This window comes from Notechis scutatus, chromosome Z, assembly GCF_049901735.1.
Source record: "Notechis scutatus isolate UNSWTSFEM ecotype Mainland chromosome Z, rNotScu1.2, whole genome shotgun sequence".
Lineage (NCBI taxonomy): Eukaryota > Metazoa > Chordata > Lepidosauria > Squamata > Elapidae > Notechis > Notechis scutatus.
Genome location: NC_142025.1, coordinates 103,592,269 through 103,607,893, shown reverse-complemented (window position 1 = coordinate 103,607,893; position 15,625 = coordinate 103,592,269). Strand labels below are relative to the sequence as shown.

Below are 15,625 nucleotides of genomic sequence, written 5' to 3'. Positions count from 1 at the left end.
TTTAGTCCTCCATAGGTCCTAGATTGAGAGAACTGATTATTTATCTGATTAGATTTAAAGGCCATTTGACTACAATATATACTTTTAAAAAAAGGGGGGGAAACAATGTAAAGCAGAAGAGACCACACACATCTGGCATAACAAATGAGCAAAGCTATCAACTAACCTCCACAAGGCCTAGGAGAACAGCCTACTTTTAAAGACTTTGGGAACACCATCAAGGTGACAGCCACACAGACTTCGGGGGTGGCAGGGTACTATTTCAGAGCACAGGAATCATGCCTGCTTCCTAAATGGCATTGTTTGACAGGACCCGAAGTATATTAACATATACTGGTGCCTAGCTCCAAGGAAATTTCAATAAATAACCAATTTTGTAATTAATTTTTGGGGAAACTAGTTCAGAATCTCCTGTATGTACTCTGCCCTTACTTCAGAGAACCAGAGAACTATGTAGGACTGTCCCTTCCTTTATTGTATCATCACAATGACCTGGTTGTAGACCTGGCTAAGTGATCATATCTGACCCAAAACCATGTAATTAAATTATATTAATTAGAATTTAAGTCTCTGTAGCCCATAGAAATGTTGATAGCCTAATCCATGCCGAGGGCATCCTTGGGCCACAATGTGAAATGCACACAGATCTTTAAGAATGCTAGCTTTCAGCTTCCCTTGGATCACAAAACTCAAAAATTCATTTCACATGTGGCATTAAATATACAATGTAAAATGACTTGTACTGGCAAAGAAATATCTTGTAGACTCAACCCTCTGAATGTAATAAGCCACAGTCAGTAACAGGAATAGACAATTATGTTTTAACTGAGGACTGCCCTTTTTTCTTCTGTAGTCCTCACTTAGCAACTACAATTGGGAGGCAACATGATCGCTAAGTGGGAAATCACATGATCCTGACTGAAGCATATGAGCTTACTTCACCTTTAGTCGTTAAGTGATATAGTCACTAAGTGAAAAGTCATGTGAATGTGACTTACGATTTTATTTCCACCTTTCATACTGTACAATGTTAACTGCTTATCACAAGCGAAAATTGCTCAATGGTTGCAAAGCACATGAATAGCAATCATATGACTGCAGGATACGGCAACTGTTATTAAATGTGAGGATTGGTCACAAACGGTGTTTTTTTTTTTAGCATTGTCACAACTTCGAATAGTTGCTTGCATGAGACAATCAAGAGTGGAAGCCTGTGTGGTTTTTTTTTTTCTTCGCCTTATAGGGTTGCAAAAGGTATGAAGGACAAAACTGGAGGATTAAGACATGCTCCATGAGTTCATATTATCTTAAATTTATAAAGAAAACAAATTACTCACATAGTTAAAAATCCTAATTTTGCTGCCACTAGAATGTTCCAGGGACTAAACTCTTGCTTTAGCGGCCAGCATGTGACACGGAATCGGCTATGGTGGGGTACTTGTGAGTACACATACACACTCACACACATCCTTTATGAATGGTAAGTGAACTCAGTCAAGTATTCTTAAGAACTTTGCTTCCTTTCTCTTCAGACAAGACCCTGGCTTTCCACAACCCCCCCCCCCCAATCCCTCTCCCCTGCCCCAATTAACTACAAGGGAGCATTTCTCACCCAGGAGAACAGTGAGATGTTTCATTTTCATGACCAGTTTATTTCTTCTGGGTATTTGCCTCATACAACCAGGTACTACATATGGCAATCTCCTCTTATTTTCATTGTTAGAACTCTTCCTTCCCTAAGTAGAAACAGTTCTCGGTTGTCTTGCCATCGCTGTTAAGTGAATCTGTACATTAACTTAACTGCAGTTAAGTTAACGATGCAGGGCGCAGCTGTTTGCTGTTCACAAACAGGAGAGGGTGCAGTCTTTGGAGGAAAGGGTTATTTTTTTTTTCTTCACTTCTCCCTCTTCCCACTCAGAAGGAAGTTGGTGACCGACCTCCCCTCCCCCAAATCTGAAGCAATGGAAGAAAGATGGCGGAGAAAACGAAAGTGCTTAGTAGCTCACTTGACTCAATTCTTTTGGCAGGATCCCAGTCCAGCCATTGTAAGGCTTATGCTGAATCCAAAGACTCGCTACGGGGAACATGCCTGCTGGTGCCACTGGGAGAGGTCTGCCTCTTCCCCAGTCTCCTTCAAAAGGTCTATTCGTGGACGTCCCAGATCTCAGACAGAAGTGGCGGAAGCTTCTTATCTTGAAGGCGCAAGGCAAAGACCTGCTCTGAGTGCACGCTGCTCAACGTCCGCAGGCTCACCAGCTTCATCAGCATGCGGGGAAACATCAGGTGGTCCTGTGGGAAGAAAGGGAGGCCAAAAGAGGTCTGGTGAAAGGCGCGACGCCTTTAGTCAGAATTGTGTCATTTGAGAGGCTCCAGGGCTGTGTGTGTGGTCCAGAACCTTCAGAAAGTTGCCTTTCAATGTTAAGTGTCTGAGAGGAATACAAACTGATTAAATGCACGGGGAACTAAAATTTCATTTTACCTACAGTTAAGAATCAGCTATGATGGCAGTTGGTACTGGGATTGCCGTCACCGAGCGATGCAAAGCACAATGCGACGTGGCCGCGTTGCTCACTGATGGCAATCCAGGCAGTTCCAGTTGCTGTTGTGAAGCTGGAGACACACAACAAATTAAGAAGGAAGGAAGCAGCAGCAGCAGCAGCAGCCCCAGGTAAGGAACAAGGGGTGTGTCACAGGGGAGGCCCAGCGCAGGTGGGGCGTGAGTTGGGGAGGAGGTCCTGTGGAGCAGCATGAACAGAAGAAAGGTGAGGGAAAGAAGAGTCACGGTGTGCGTGAGCAAAGGGAGGGAGGAAGGATAGTATAGGTGAATGAAGGGGGGGGAGGACACTGTGTGTGTGTGCGTGTGTGTGTGTGTGTGTGTGCAGGTGAAGAAGAATGCAGTGAGAGAGAAGAAGAGCTGGGGGAAAGACTTGCCCAACTTGTGATCTTTTCTGCTAGGTTCCCCACTGATTTTACTTGGGAAAAGCCAGCAGAGAAGGTCACCTAATGCCCCCCTCCCACCGTGACATCAGGACCCTGCCACCATCCTAAATACAACCTGGTTGCCAAATTTGGTTGACCCCAAATTTACGTGACTGCAACACCCCAGAATTTCAAGGAACAAATTTAAATCCCTTTGATTTTAAATCCCTTCGTTCAGTGCCATCGTAACTTTGAAAAGCTGCTGAAAAAAAAAATGAACTCTAGGTGAGATGGCGGCCGACAAGTCTAATAAATAAATATACAAAAATGAATGTTAAACGAGGCCTGACTAACAACCATTCATTTAGTGACAAATTCAAAGTTACAATGGCGCTGAAAAAAATCACTGGTGACCATTTTTTCACATTTAAGACCACTGCAGCAACCCCATGGTCAGGTAATCAAAATTTGGATTCTTGGCCACTGACGTACGACGGCTGCAGTGTCTCAGGATCATGAGATAACCTTCTGCAACCTCCTGAGAAGCAAAGTCAGTGGGAAAATTAAATTTGCTTAGCAATCACGATACTAACTTAAACAGTGGTAATGATTCATTTAATAACTGTGACAGGAAAGGGTGGTAAATTGGGGTGAAATTCACTTAACAATGATCTTGCTTAGCAATGGAAATTTTGAGCTGGATTTTGGTCGTAAGTTGAGGACTATCTGTAAATTGAAAACGTTTTTTACTTAATCCTGCCCATCTATCTGAAAATAGTATGTATGTATGACTATGGCCTATGAAAGATACATGATTTATTAAGATACAACCTGAAGGAAAAAAGGAACTGGAAGAATTGGGAAGGGGAAGGAAGGAGCCATTGGCCTACTCAGGCCCTTGACAGGTAGTATCTAGTGAAAGCAGGACAGAATTGCACAATCCAAAAATGTTTCAGGAAGAACACTTGTCTCCACACCCTGTCACCACAGTCTAGCTATAGGAAACTGTCAGCAGGACTAGAGGCGATACTTCTAAAGATTGCTATTTTTGTGATTGCAGGATGGTGACATCCTTGGATAAAGCAGGAAGAAAACCATTTTTCCATCTGACAAGAATGGGGGTTGAAAAAGTTTTTAATTTAAGCGCTAAAATAAATCTACTGGAGACTTACCACACTTACTTTTTAAATTAGAAGAACATCATGCCACAAATACTGACACTTTGTCACTGGTTTTTGGCATTGCAATATTGGGAAATTTCTTGGCAAAAAAGAACTTCAAGGCTGTAAAAGGCCTTCTTCCACCTCTAAACCCAGCATGTTCAGTACAATTTGTGTTGTTACGCTTTAAGGTCTGGCCTAGTGTACTATGCAGTCCCAGCAAACTTTGAAGGAATATGCCTAGAACTGTTGCACTCTTTAATATTAAAGGCTAATCTGAAGCAAACTTCCCTGGGATTCAGAAAACATATTCTTATGATTTTGTGTCTTCAGTTCAGGGACTGTTCCACTCTGCAGTTCTTACTGCAATAGAAAACTATCCCTTTCTCCCCTGCAAACTAAGAATTAGCACTTGCTCTGCCAAATCAACTAAAGTGAAAAAGAAAATGTCTGTACAATACAGCCTTCTAGACACTGATCTCCTATCATTCATGCTCAGCATAAAAATAGTCAGTGGAGATGAGAAGTGTAGTTCAGCGGATGGAACAGGCTACTCATTTCCCAATCCTGTCCTAAGATTTACCAGGGACACCCAAAGTTATATTGGCTTAAGTCAGCTGTGGTCTTTGCAATCTAATAAAATGTGCTAAATCGTGAGTTTTGCCTTGGGCCTTAAACCAGGAGGAATGTTATTTTTTTAATCACTTTTCTTCCACCCAATGATGATAATCTATCCCCTTTGCTCTATGGTTTTCTCCCTCAGCATTCACCGTTGCCCTTCTCCCCAATCCAGATACCTGTGGCCGATTGAGGTGGATGTAAGAACTGAGGGCCTCAATGTAGGGCTGCTGCAATGCCTCTACCAAGCCATGGTCCTGCACATTTGGCCTGTCAGCAGAGAAGATGTTGATTGCAATGAGAAGGGCATATTCGGCATCATCCAGCTGCAACTCTCGCATGGCCCGGGAAAACTCAAATATGGGGTTGATGAATTCGACCTGAAGACCTTGTTTTGGGGTGAGGGAATTGGAGAGGGAGAGAAATAAAACATTAGGGAACGACAGATGTCATCTACTTTTCTATGCTCAGACCTCCAAGTGTATTTGTTGTGTGTTTTAGATTTCTATCCTACCTCACTTTAGCCATTTTGTACTATAAGTGCTTCAAAGCATAAATGCATAAGAGAAATTAAGTTGGGGATGCAGATAGACATGAAGATTGAAAAGACTCCCCAGAAGATGGCATCCTATAGATGCAGCCATAAAAATGAGGAGCTAATTTATTATAACGGTAACTATCTTTTAAAACAGAAAACAACATTGTAATTTCATTAGACAGTAGTACAACCAGAGCATTGTTAGTGGCACAAAATAATCTGAAAACCTGGCAGGCTAAATGCTTAAGATTTCTTTTAAAAAAAAAAAAAAAGCCAGGCAGAAGCAAGAGAAATAAGGTTGATACAGATTTTCTAAAGAAATTCAGTAATCATCCACAGCTACAAAATATGTTTTCTCCTTAACTAACCTTCTTGACTAGCAGTAAAGTACAATTCTTCAGCTGAATTCAGGATGCTGATAGTTTAGTAATAAATAATCTTGATTGGATGAATTTACCATAAACTGTCAGCATTTTGAACAAGGCTTAGAAATGAACATACAGTACAACTAAGATAACAAATGCTTGCTACAAAATAACTCTGGCTATAGGCAAAAAGAAAATATGTGAAGAACAAATACTTTTAAGTTCCTCTAATACAAATTCATCCAAGCTTTCTTCCAATATAGAAAAATTTTATAGAATATGACGTGTAAACAACTGTTCCTTTACAGAGGAAGGACGATAGAAACTAAACTAGAGAGCCTGAACTAACACACCCTTTTCACTGCACAATAAAGATCCCAGAATCAAGACCAGACATGCAGAAGATACAAAGGACAATCTGTGTTATTTCCAAATATTTAAGTCTTGCCTCATAGGTTCACCTCTGCAAAAGGATGATTGGAAACAAATGCAAACTCTCATTAAATATGAAAGCTCAGTAATATTTACGACACCTTTTCACTTGAGATGTGAAACATGGAATCAGAAGAAATCACCCAGAAACACATCACTGGTCCACCCAGATTTATCCCTTTGGAAATATATTAGTAACCTCAAATATATTTTTGAAAAATAAAATCTATCTCCATCTCGGTAAGAACTTTAAACAAAACACATTTTGGGAAAATACAAAATATATATTTCTAGACAAAATAGTAATTCTGCTTACTTTGAAATCTACTCAAAATATATAGATTTGACTGCAAAACTTGGGCTAGCAAGAAGCTTCTCTGGAATGGAGAATTAACCAACATTCACATATGCTAGGTTCTCAGTTTCTCCATTTTGTATCTAAGGGGAGTCATAAAGTGCCAAGAATCCAAATGCCAGAAAAGGAACTGCTAAGATTTTGCCTTCTGTATGGGAATAGGGCCTCTTCTTTAAGCAGAGATAACCATCCTGGGCAATTTAATAAAACATATGAAACTAAAACCTCTCTTTTGTGAAGTTTTATCAAATGTGAGATTTATGTGTGAAGTATGATTATTTATACTGTCAAGGCAATTTTCTCAAATCTGGTTCTCCTTGTGTTTATATCACAATTCCCATCACTCCCAGCCAGCTAATTCTTCTTGGGTGGACCCAGGAATTTTTTGGGAGTAGCTTCTACCATTCCATACACAATTTTGATTCCCCCCTCTGGCTGCAGATTTCTTGCCTACATCACCCCGTCATGAATTACTTTTCACTTTTCACTCACCTGCACGGTGAAAGTCATCCTTGCTGTATGTAAAATCTTTAAGAAATGTAATGCACTGAGTCTCATGATTATAGCGCCGGGCTGTCTCTAGTAACATGATCTAAGAAGACAAGCATGTGTCAAAGAACAGCTATTGCCCTTCTAAAAAAACTATTTGTGGTATGTGCTTAGGTAGATAACTTAATATACCACATGCTTATTAATTCTCTAGAAAGCTAAACTCTCCTTCCTTTTCTCTGCTTAAAAAAATTATATCCTTTCCCATTCTGAGGCCCTAAAAAGCAGAAGCAACACACAATGCAGTACACAGTTCAATACAGTAAAAGCAGTATTAACAGCAAGTATCATAAATACCCACTCTGTGTTCATAGAAAAGTTTTTACAGTACAGCCTAATTCTCATAGACAGTAGTCTTTGTACCTGGATTATAAAACTACAGAGCCACGTTTTAAAATTCTATTTGAAAAACTTTGAATAGAGAAATTATTGTTATTTTGCTTTAAGATGAGGAAGTAATGATCTTTGTGAGCAGGTCTGTGTAATTTGTTTTGGTGAATCATATATTGTTAAAAATAGGATTGTTTATACTAAAGGAACTCATTTTCCCAGTGTCTATCAATGTTACCCAACCTTGCCATCTTGAAGAAATGGCTGACTAGGGAATTCTGGGAGCTGAAGTCCACACAAGCTGCCAAGGTCGAAATCAATGGCAGCAGATTACAAAAATCTCCTTGGCAGAAAATCTTTTTCATCACTCGCTACCTGGTCCACTTTTATTGGAAATATTACTGATTAATCTGTTTGTGCAAAACATGTGCTATGCCAGATTTCATTGAGTTATTACTGTAAGGTGTAGGATCGTTGGCTACACAGACATTTTCAGGACATCAGCCTTAGCCAACGTAAGACTTTTAGCTCTTATAGCTTTGGAAGCAAAAGAATCACCCCTGCTCACCTCAATGGTAGAAGCCTTCAGCAATGCGATTTGGTCTTCTCGCGAGAGCTGCAGGAAGCCAGGTACTTGCTTGGCAAAGTCCACAATCTCTTGTACTGAGATGATGGCTAATTCTGTAAAATGGGCAAAGCGCTGCTGGCGTGCCTCCCGGCTGTTGGGGTCACTGCTCACTGGCCAAGGCTGGAAAGTAATGGGAAAAATAAGAGATAAGGGAGGAAATAAAAAGGGAATGAGGTCTGTCCAGTACACTTTATGGCTTATCCAGAATAACAGAGTTGGAAGGGACCTTGGAGGTCTTCTATCCCAACCCTCTGCTCAGGCAGGAAATCCTATCGCATTTCAGACAAATGGTTGTTCAATCTCTTTTTATAGAATAGAATAGAATAGAATAGAATAGAATAGAATAGAATAGAATAGAATAGAATTCTTTATTGGCCAAGTGTGATTGGACACACAAGGTATTTGTCTTGGTGCAAATGCTCTCAGTGGACATAAAAGAAAAGATACATTCATCAAGAATCATAAGGTACAACACTTAATAATAGTCATGGGGTACAATAAGCAATCAAATCCTACTAGGAAACAGTCAATATAGATTGTAAGGATACAAATGACAAAGTTACAGTCATACAGTCACAAGTGGGAAGGGATGGGTGATAAGGAGTGGTGAGAAGATTAATAGTAATAATAATCCAGACTTTGTAAACAGTTGGACAGTGTTGAGGGAATTATTTTTTCAGCAGAGTGATAGCATTTGGGGAAAAACTGTCCTTGGGTCTAGTCCTTTTGTCCTTATAACCATGGAAGTCACAGTTCAACTTACTCTGGAGACCATTAGGACAGGAAAGCTGTTCTAGAAAGTCATTAAGACTATTGCCTGCCTTTGCCATAGGCTGTAGCCTTGGAACTAGCCAGGACTTTACACCAATTTAGGTCTCTCTCTCTCTCTCACACACACACACCCACTTACTGTGACTTTGGGCTGATCGCTAAAGCTCCTCTTGTTGCACTGCTGTTGGGCCGCCACCAACTGCTGGATCATGCCCTCCTGCTGTGGGGTAAGAGGAACTGGCTCAGGCTGGGATAAAGCAGGATCACAGAGCAACGGAGGTACTCGAAGTACTTCACCTCCATCTCTTTCCCCAGTTGGAACCCCATCTCCCTCGTGCTTAGTGATCTTCTTCTTGCGGATTTGCTCTTCTGAAAGGACACCTGGAGACAGAGAGAGAGTCTGGCATGAAATGAAAAGACCTCAAAAGTTCAACAGAGAATTCCAGATGCACTTAACATTTTGAAGAATCATCTTTCTCAACTGTGGGATGCACTGCCCAGAAAAAATTATTTCCTGCCTCAGTACTATTTTCCCTCAGAGTACAATCCAATCTATCCTGTTGACTCAAAACTTCACACTTTCAGCATTTTCTTTTTCTTTTTGATGTTTGTAACTTCCCAGTTTCTTACTGATAAAAATAAGGATCATTCGGCCTATCAAATGTGGACAGTACTTCAACTCCCATCGTTTCTCACTATTGGTTATTTTGGCTTAGTCTTCAGCGCCATCTGGTGGGTTATAGATCTCTCATTTCTGCAGCAATGTTTCTCAACTGAAGCAACTTCAAGATAGGTAAGATTTTAATCCCCAGAGTTCTCTAGCCAGGTTAGTTGGTGAATTCTGGGAGTTGAAGTCCACACATCTTAAAAGTTGCTCAGGTTGAGAAACACTGTCTTAAGAAGAGTGTTCAATCTTTAAAAGGTCAACGAAGCATTTAGAATTCTGGGAGCAAATTTTCCTTCCTGTCTTCTCTCCCAACTTTATTCCATTAGGATGGTCCCTGCTAGTCTGCTGGTTCTGTTTATTTCCCAGGCAGATCAATCCCTTCCAAAAGGAAGCCACCAATCATCTATTTTTTAAAGAATTGTCCCTTGGACGACAGGGCCCAGTGCCATTCTTGGAAATCATTATAATGGAGGCAGTGCCTGCACCAGGACAGTTCCCATTCCTAGCTAGGCCCTGAGAAGTGACCTCAACTGGTTGTAGTGGCTAAGATTCCATGACCTACATTCTTCCCGCATGCCTGCTTGTCGGCATTTTTTCAACCGGCATTCCTGGCACTTCCGGCGCATGTACATGTCCATGTGGCACTGCCCACTGCCCTTGCAGGTATACTGAGCTCCTTTGATGAGACTGCGCCGGAAGAAGCCCTTACAACCCTCACAACTCAGGACATTATAGTGAAAACCCGAGGCCTTGTCACCGCACACGCTGCAGACTTCATCCCCCAACATCTTGGGGGCAGGTCCCTTTTTGCGTTTGCGGGCTGGCTCCTCAGCTGCAGAGGAAGAGAGAGAAAACCAAAGATAATGGCTATAAGAGAAATAGGGGTTTCCCCCACACACGAACACTTCTTAATTGCCAAGCATTAATTTCAATGTTTTTAAACTGCTCACATGCCTGACTATTGCCGAAAGAGTGTACTTGATTTATTCTTAACCCCTCTACCATCTCCAGTGGCCAATCATTTGGTAGCATTTTAAAAAAATAAGCAACCATGAGTCATGATGGAACATATAAGACTGATAGAGAAGGGATTGCATTTTATTGTGGTTAGTGTTAAGCAGTGTTTTTCAAACATTTAAGATGCGTGGACTTCAACTCCCAGAATTCCCTAGTCAGCATATTTCCTGTTATATCCAATTAGACAGGCAGACTTAACCACTCTTCCTCCTCTTTTTCAAGTGGTATCTAGCTACAAAGTCAGACTGTTCATGAAAACAGAAGCTTTTGCCCTGGATCTCCTTTCATTTATTTAGTTGCTTGCTACCAAACTACACAATCTAAAACACTTGTTCAGCTCTCCTAGGCATTTATATCATGTTGAAAGTGCCTTGATGGTTTTTAGTGGTTTGTGGCTTCCATATTCCTGTGAAAATATGTGGTTATTATCTGCTTCTTTCAGTTCCTGAAAGTCTTGAGTGCAATCTTTGCAGTATATCCATATGTTACCATATATGAATTATAATTTTAAATGAGGCAATGGGCAAGTTGGAAATTATAACAACTGAACTAGTTAAATAATCAACTTAATTAAGTATTAATCAAATTTCATTTCTGACTAAACCAATTATTTTTGAGATTGATGCATCAATATGAAAAGACTGTCTTTTTGTGCCACCCATACCAATATAGTTGCTTAATTATTCCCACTGGATGGAAGAACAATCAAATCAGGACAGGCTGCGTAAGTACATTATCCCTAAAATAAAATAAAATTCATGGGAATCTGGCCTATTATTTCATACAAACTAGTTATTTTCTTCAAATTTCCATATAGAAAAAGAACATACAAACATTTAAAACATAACAACACATGGACTTTTGCTTTAAATTCCTACTACGACTGTACAGGCAGTCCTCAATTTATGACCGATTGCTTGGGAACTGTTTGAAGCTATGACAGACCTCCCTCCACAACCACATGACCATACTTCAGATACTCAGCAATCAGGTCACATTTACAGCTGTTTACAGTATCTTGCAGTCACGCGACCACATTTTATGTTTTTGCCAAACATTCTCAGTTAATTCAAGTTTTCAGCAAAATTGGGCCCATGGTGAACTATTGCTTCGCTTAATGACTACGGCAGTAACTGAAGGGTCGCTGCAAAAAAAATAAATTGTAAAATCAGGTTGGTCATTTGGGCGACCTGATTTATGACCATCACGTTAAAACTGTGACGGGCTTGCTTATTACAGTAGTAATTCAGGACTGCCCGTAATGGTAATTTCCGCAACAATATTCCCCTTTCTAATACGCTTCAGACTGCTGAATTGATTATTTTGCTCACCAGGGCTGTGCGTAGAACTTTCGCCATCATCTGTGCAAATAACTTCAATTTTCACTGTGTTCTGAGACTCTGTCTTTGCCACTGACCATTCATTTTTGATCTGTGAAGTGGGCTCCCCACAGTCTGTTTCTTTGAAGGAGGAGGAAGGAGAAGTGGAAGAGGAGGAGGAGGAGGAGGAGGAGGGAGGAGGAGGAGGAGGAGGAGGAGGAGGAGAGGAGGAGGGAGGAGGAGGGGAGGAGGAGGAGGAGAAATGGAAGAGGAGGAGGAGAAGGAGAAGGAGGAGAAGGAGGAGGAGAAAAAGGAGGAGGAGAAGGAGAAGAAGAAGGAAGAAGTGGAAGAGGAGGAGAAGGAGCAGGAGAAGGAGAAGAAGAAGGAGAAAGAGAATAAGAAGAAGGAAGAAGTGGAAGAGGAGGAGGAGGAGAAGTGGTAGAGGAGGAGGAGGAGGAGGAGGAGGAGGAGGGGAGAAGAGGAGGAGGAGGAGGAGAAGAGGAGGAGGAGGAGGAGGAGGAGGAGAGGGAAGTGGAAGAGGAGGAGGAGAAGGAGAAGGAGGAGAAGAAGGAGGAGGAGAAAAAGGAGGAGAAGGAGCAGGAGAAGGAGAAGAAGAAGGAGAAGGAGAAGGAGAAGAAGGAAGAAGTGGAAGAGGAGGAGGAGGAGAGGAAGAGGAGGAGGAGGAGAGGAAGTGGAGGAGGAGAAGGAGAAGAAGAGGAAGTAGAAGAGGAGGAGGAGGAGGAGGGAGGAGGAGAAGGAGAAGAAGGAGAAGGAGAAGGAGGAGGAGAAGAAGGAGAAGAAGAAGGAAGAAGAAGTGGAAGAGGAGGAGGAAGAGGAGGAGAAGGAGCAGGAGAAGAAGAAGAAGGAGAAGGAGAAAGAGAAGGAGAAGAAGAAGGAGAAGGAGGAGAAGAAGGAGAAGGAAGAAGTGGAAGAGGAGGAGGAGGAGGAGAAGGAGAAGAAGATTAAACTCTGAAAAGTTTCTCCTTCTTGTTCAGCAGTGGGCCATCTGGTGGATTTTATTAAGCTTACCTTGTGATAACTGAGGCTCATTGTTGCCTGTTTTGGCCATCTCAGGGCATGAGCGACGGCAGCATTATATAGCTAGCTTTTGAATCAGACAACAAAACAGTCCCTTGGAACTCAGCTTCTTCAGTCCTCTTTCATTTCCTTGGGAAAGACAAAAGTCCTACCATTCTCCGTCTTGTCCTGGGAGAAGTGCTTTATCTCAAAAGTTGTGCTCTCCTGCCTGATAGGAAAAAGAATCCATATGCACCTAAGTGCGCCCTCAAATAACCAATTCTGCAAACAACATAGGAAAACTATTGTCACATGGATCAAAAGTAGCTACTTTGTGAAACATAATTAAAAAGATAAGCCAGATTTACTGAGGACAGATCAACAGCTCTTATCTATGATGGCTCCATGGAATATCCATATTTGGAGAAGCACATCAGTGGATTCTAGATGCTGAGGGCAATAGCATAAATAAGTTGTTTCTTCATACTATGCTTGTGATAAGGCCATTTTAGAAATTATTACTAGATTGCCTTTGCCTTGATTTAACACAAGTCTACTTCTACACCAATGATGACGAAACTGTACTTTCAACTAAATTTCAAAGACCTCAGCGAGTAAGCGAATCACAAGCAAAGAATGTTTGCCTTTCTCACTGGATAGGAAACAAATGATATAGAGATGGGGGAGACGGAGGGGGATGGCGAATAACAAACAGAAAAGAGGAGAGAGAGGAGAGAAACTTCCACCTACATGTAATTCTTACTAAGGTGAATAAGGTTCACAAGATACAACTATTAATAGACTTTTCCCCATGAATATACAAAAGGGAAAATGTGAAAAAGGATCATCTTCATCCTATATATCAACAGCTCCTCACATCTTTTATTTTTGCATCTTCCTATGTCAACCCTCCCCTTTCAACATTTATCCACAGGCAAAAGCTGCTTATTCCCCTCCCCTGATCTTCTTTTCCAAAACTGTTACTTACCCTCATATAGTTATTTGCTCTATGTCAAACATTCCATGAGAACTTTATCCAAGGCGGGGAAGTTGTCCTTAAATTGTGTTTCACCTTCCCCACCCCCCCAAATATGGAAAGATATTCAGCTAATATACAACCGCATAGCAGGGTTTATGAAGGGGCACAGCAGCAGTTATTAAGAAGGGGGTACAGATGACCTAATTACTGCCTGGAGGTAAAAAAAAAAAAAGAGAAAAAAGCCTGAAAAAAGAAAGAGAAAGAAGAAATCAGCAAATTCCTTTATTGTACACCATAATATATGATTGTGTGAAGGGCATAAGGCAGTTTGACTAATACTTCGTTTTCAACATGTTGATACGGGTTTCCTCTTATATGTCCAACAGTATTAAAATAAAAAGTGAGTAACCTATGGCTCAAAGCCATATACAGAGCCTAAAACAGTTTTTTTTTTTTTTTGCAACCTCAGATCTCAATTATATTAATGAATTTTGTTTTCCTGCTCTTTCCCAAGGTGTGAAACCTATAAAAATTATTACTGAAGTCTAAAAGAAGTTAAAGAACATTTTTGAACAGCTAAAAATATCAACAATCCACTTACCCCATAGTCCTCCCTGCAAAAAGCCAGAATTCTGGCTAGCTATGACAAAGAAATTTGAGGAAACAAGTTCACCCAGAAAAAACCGTAAAAATCCTTGTACATCCTATCAATATATTTACTAATATATTCTTTTTATGTATTTATCAATAATATATGCTTTTGTTACCCTATCTTTGTGACAAACACCAATATAATCATACATCAACCAAATATTTAAAAAACCTAATTACAATTCCTGTTCTAAACGCTCTTTTAAAAACTGAGCTTTTCAGGGACTCCTGCTTTAAATCCTTAAGGCAGGTATTCATAGCTATGATGCCCAGAATTATTATCTTAACATACAATAGTCTCTGAATGAAGGCTGATGTAAAAAATTGTAACATTTGTGTAACTTTCAAAAGAGAGGTAACATTCTGAGATCTCCGAATTTTTAATGTAGTCTATTGTGTAAGGGTCACCCCCCCGCCTGCCCCTCCAATAAGCTCTCAAAGCAAACTTATCGGGAGGCCTGGCACCCCTCCAAGCTAACGATCTTCCACTCATTGGAAACTGACGTCTCCTCCCACTTGTAAATTGCCCTAGCGAACGGTTTGAAGCATTTGGTGTCACACCTCTTCCTTCGTCGCTGATCCTCTCCTGAAAGCAGGGCCAAGATTTCTCTTTCCCAAGTTCTCTGCCTCCCTCCCACCTCAACGAGTCGGAGGAGTGATCTGGGGATCCTCCCTGCTCAAAAGCCCCAAACCTTTCGACACCGCTCCAGTCTCGCTCAGAAAACCTTCCCTGACCGCACAGGATTTACCCCCGAGAAAACCAATATGGGACGACGGAGTTAACAGGATGCGAGCAGCTGAGATCTCTACCCGTCCTCTGAACTGGGGACTGCGGGGGAGTGAAGCTTTACTTCCCAGATTTGCCCCAGAGCCTGCGACGCAAGGAACCGGGAGCCCAGCCACTATAATCCCCATCCTCGCCCGGTGGATACCACGCGATGTCCCTCTCCCGCGTACAATACTTCGAGACCACTCTTTACCTTCTGTTGTCTCGGAGTCCCACCACTTGCCTAAACCAGTGAAAACACTTCTTTCGCATACAGAAGCAAAGCGTTTCCGGGAACCCTGAGCAGGCGTCACTTCCTTTCCAACGTGGGAAACCACCCCTTCTCTGGAGGGCGCGCCATCCTCTTCCTCTGCTCTACGTTTGCCGTCGCGCTACTAGCTGAATCGGGGGTGGGGGGGGGGAGTGTTGCACAACACCGAGCGGGGGTGGACCCGGGAAGGAGAAGAGCTCTTTGTGCTTCCAGAAAGGAGGGGGGGAGGTGTGTGTGTGGGGGGGGGAGTTGTGCAATTCGGACTCCATTTAG

At 41.6% G+C, this 15,625-nt stretch overlaps 1 protein-coding gene across 17 annotated transcripts; it reads right to left on the bottom strand.

The window, feature by feature from the left end:
- Positions 1 to 1,631: 1,631 nt before the first annotated feature.
- On the bottom strand, positions 1,632 to 15,373 carry NR1H2 (nuclear receptor subfamily 1 group H member 2). Of its 17 annotated transcripts, none has more exons than XM_026669577.2 (10): positions 15,296 to 15,373; positions 13,674 to 13,907; positions 12,698 to 12,967; positions 11,681 to 11,809; positions 9,895 to 10,164; positions 8,805 to 9,046; positions 7,835 to 8,014; positions 6,880 to 6,979; positions 4,877 to 5,085; positions 1,632 to 2,289 (listed from the first exon to the last, which is right to left on the bottom strand). In XM_026669577.2, exons 3-10 carry the CDS (start codon positions 12,735 to 12,737, stop codon positions 2,143 to 2,145), a joined length of 1,317 nt encoding a protein of 438 aa, XP_026525362.1. In that variant the 5' UTR covers positions 12,738 to 12,967; positions 13,674 to 13,907; positions 15,296 to 15,373; the 3' UTR covers positions 1,632 to 2,142. The 17 variants fall into 17 exon arrangements, with proteins under 17 accessions (XP_026525362.1, XP_026525365.1, XP_087802383.1 ...); XM_026669580.2 differs by having other exon boundaries at positions 11,681 to 11,803; XM_087946257.1 differs by having other exon boundaries at positions 10,090 to 10,164; positions 11,681 to 11,803.
- Positions 15,374 to 15,625: the final 252 nt, after the last annotated feature.

Excerpts from the sequence above, each read along its gene's own strand:
- NR1H2 (XM_026669577.2), bottom strand. The coding sequence starts at position 12,737 with ATGGCCAAAACAGGCAACAATGAGCCTCAGTTATCACAAG. Across the intron at positions 11,810-12,697 it reads TGAGCCTCAGTTATCACAAG|AAACAGACTGTGGGGAGCCC; the intron begins GTAAGCTTAATA and ends CCTCCTTCAAAG. Across the intron at positions 8,015-8,804 it reads GCGATCAGCCCAAAGTCACA|CCTTGGCCAGTGAGCAGTGA; the intron begins GTAAGTGGGTGT and ends ATTACTTTCCAG.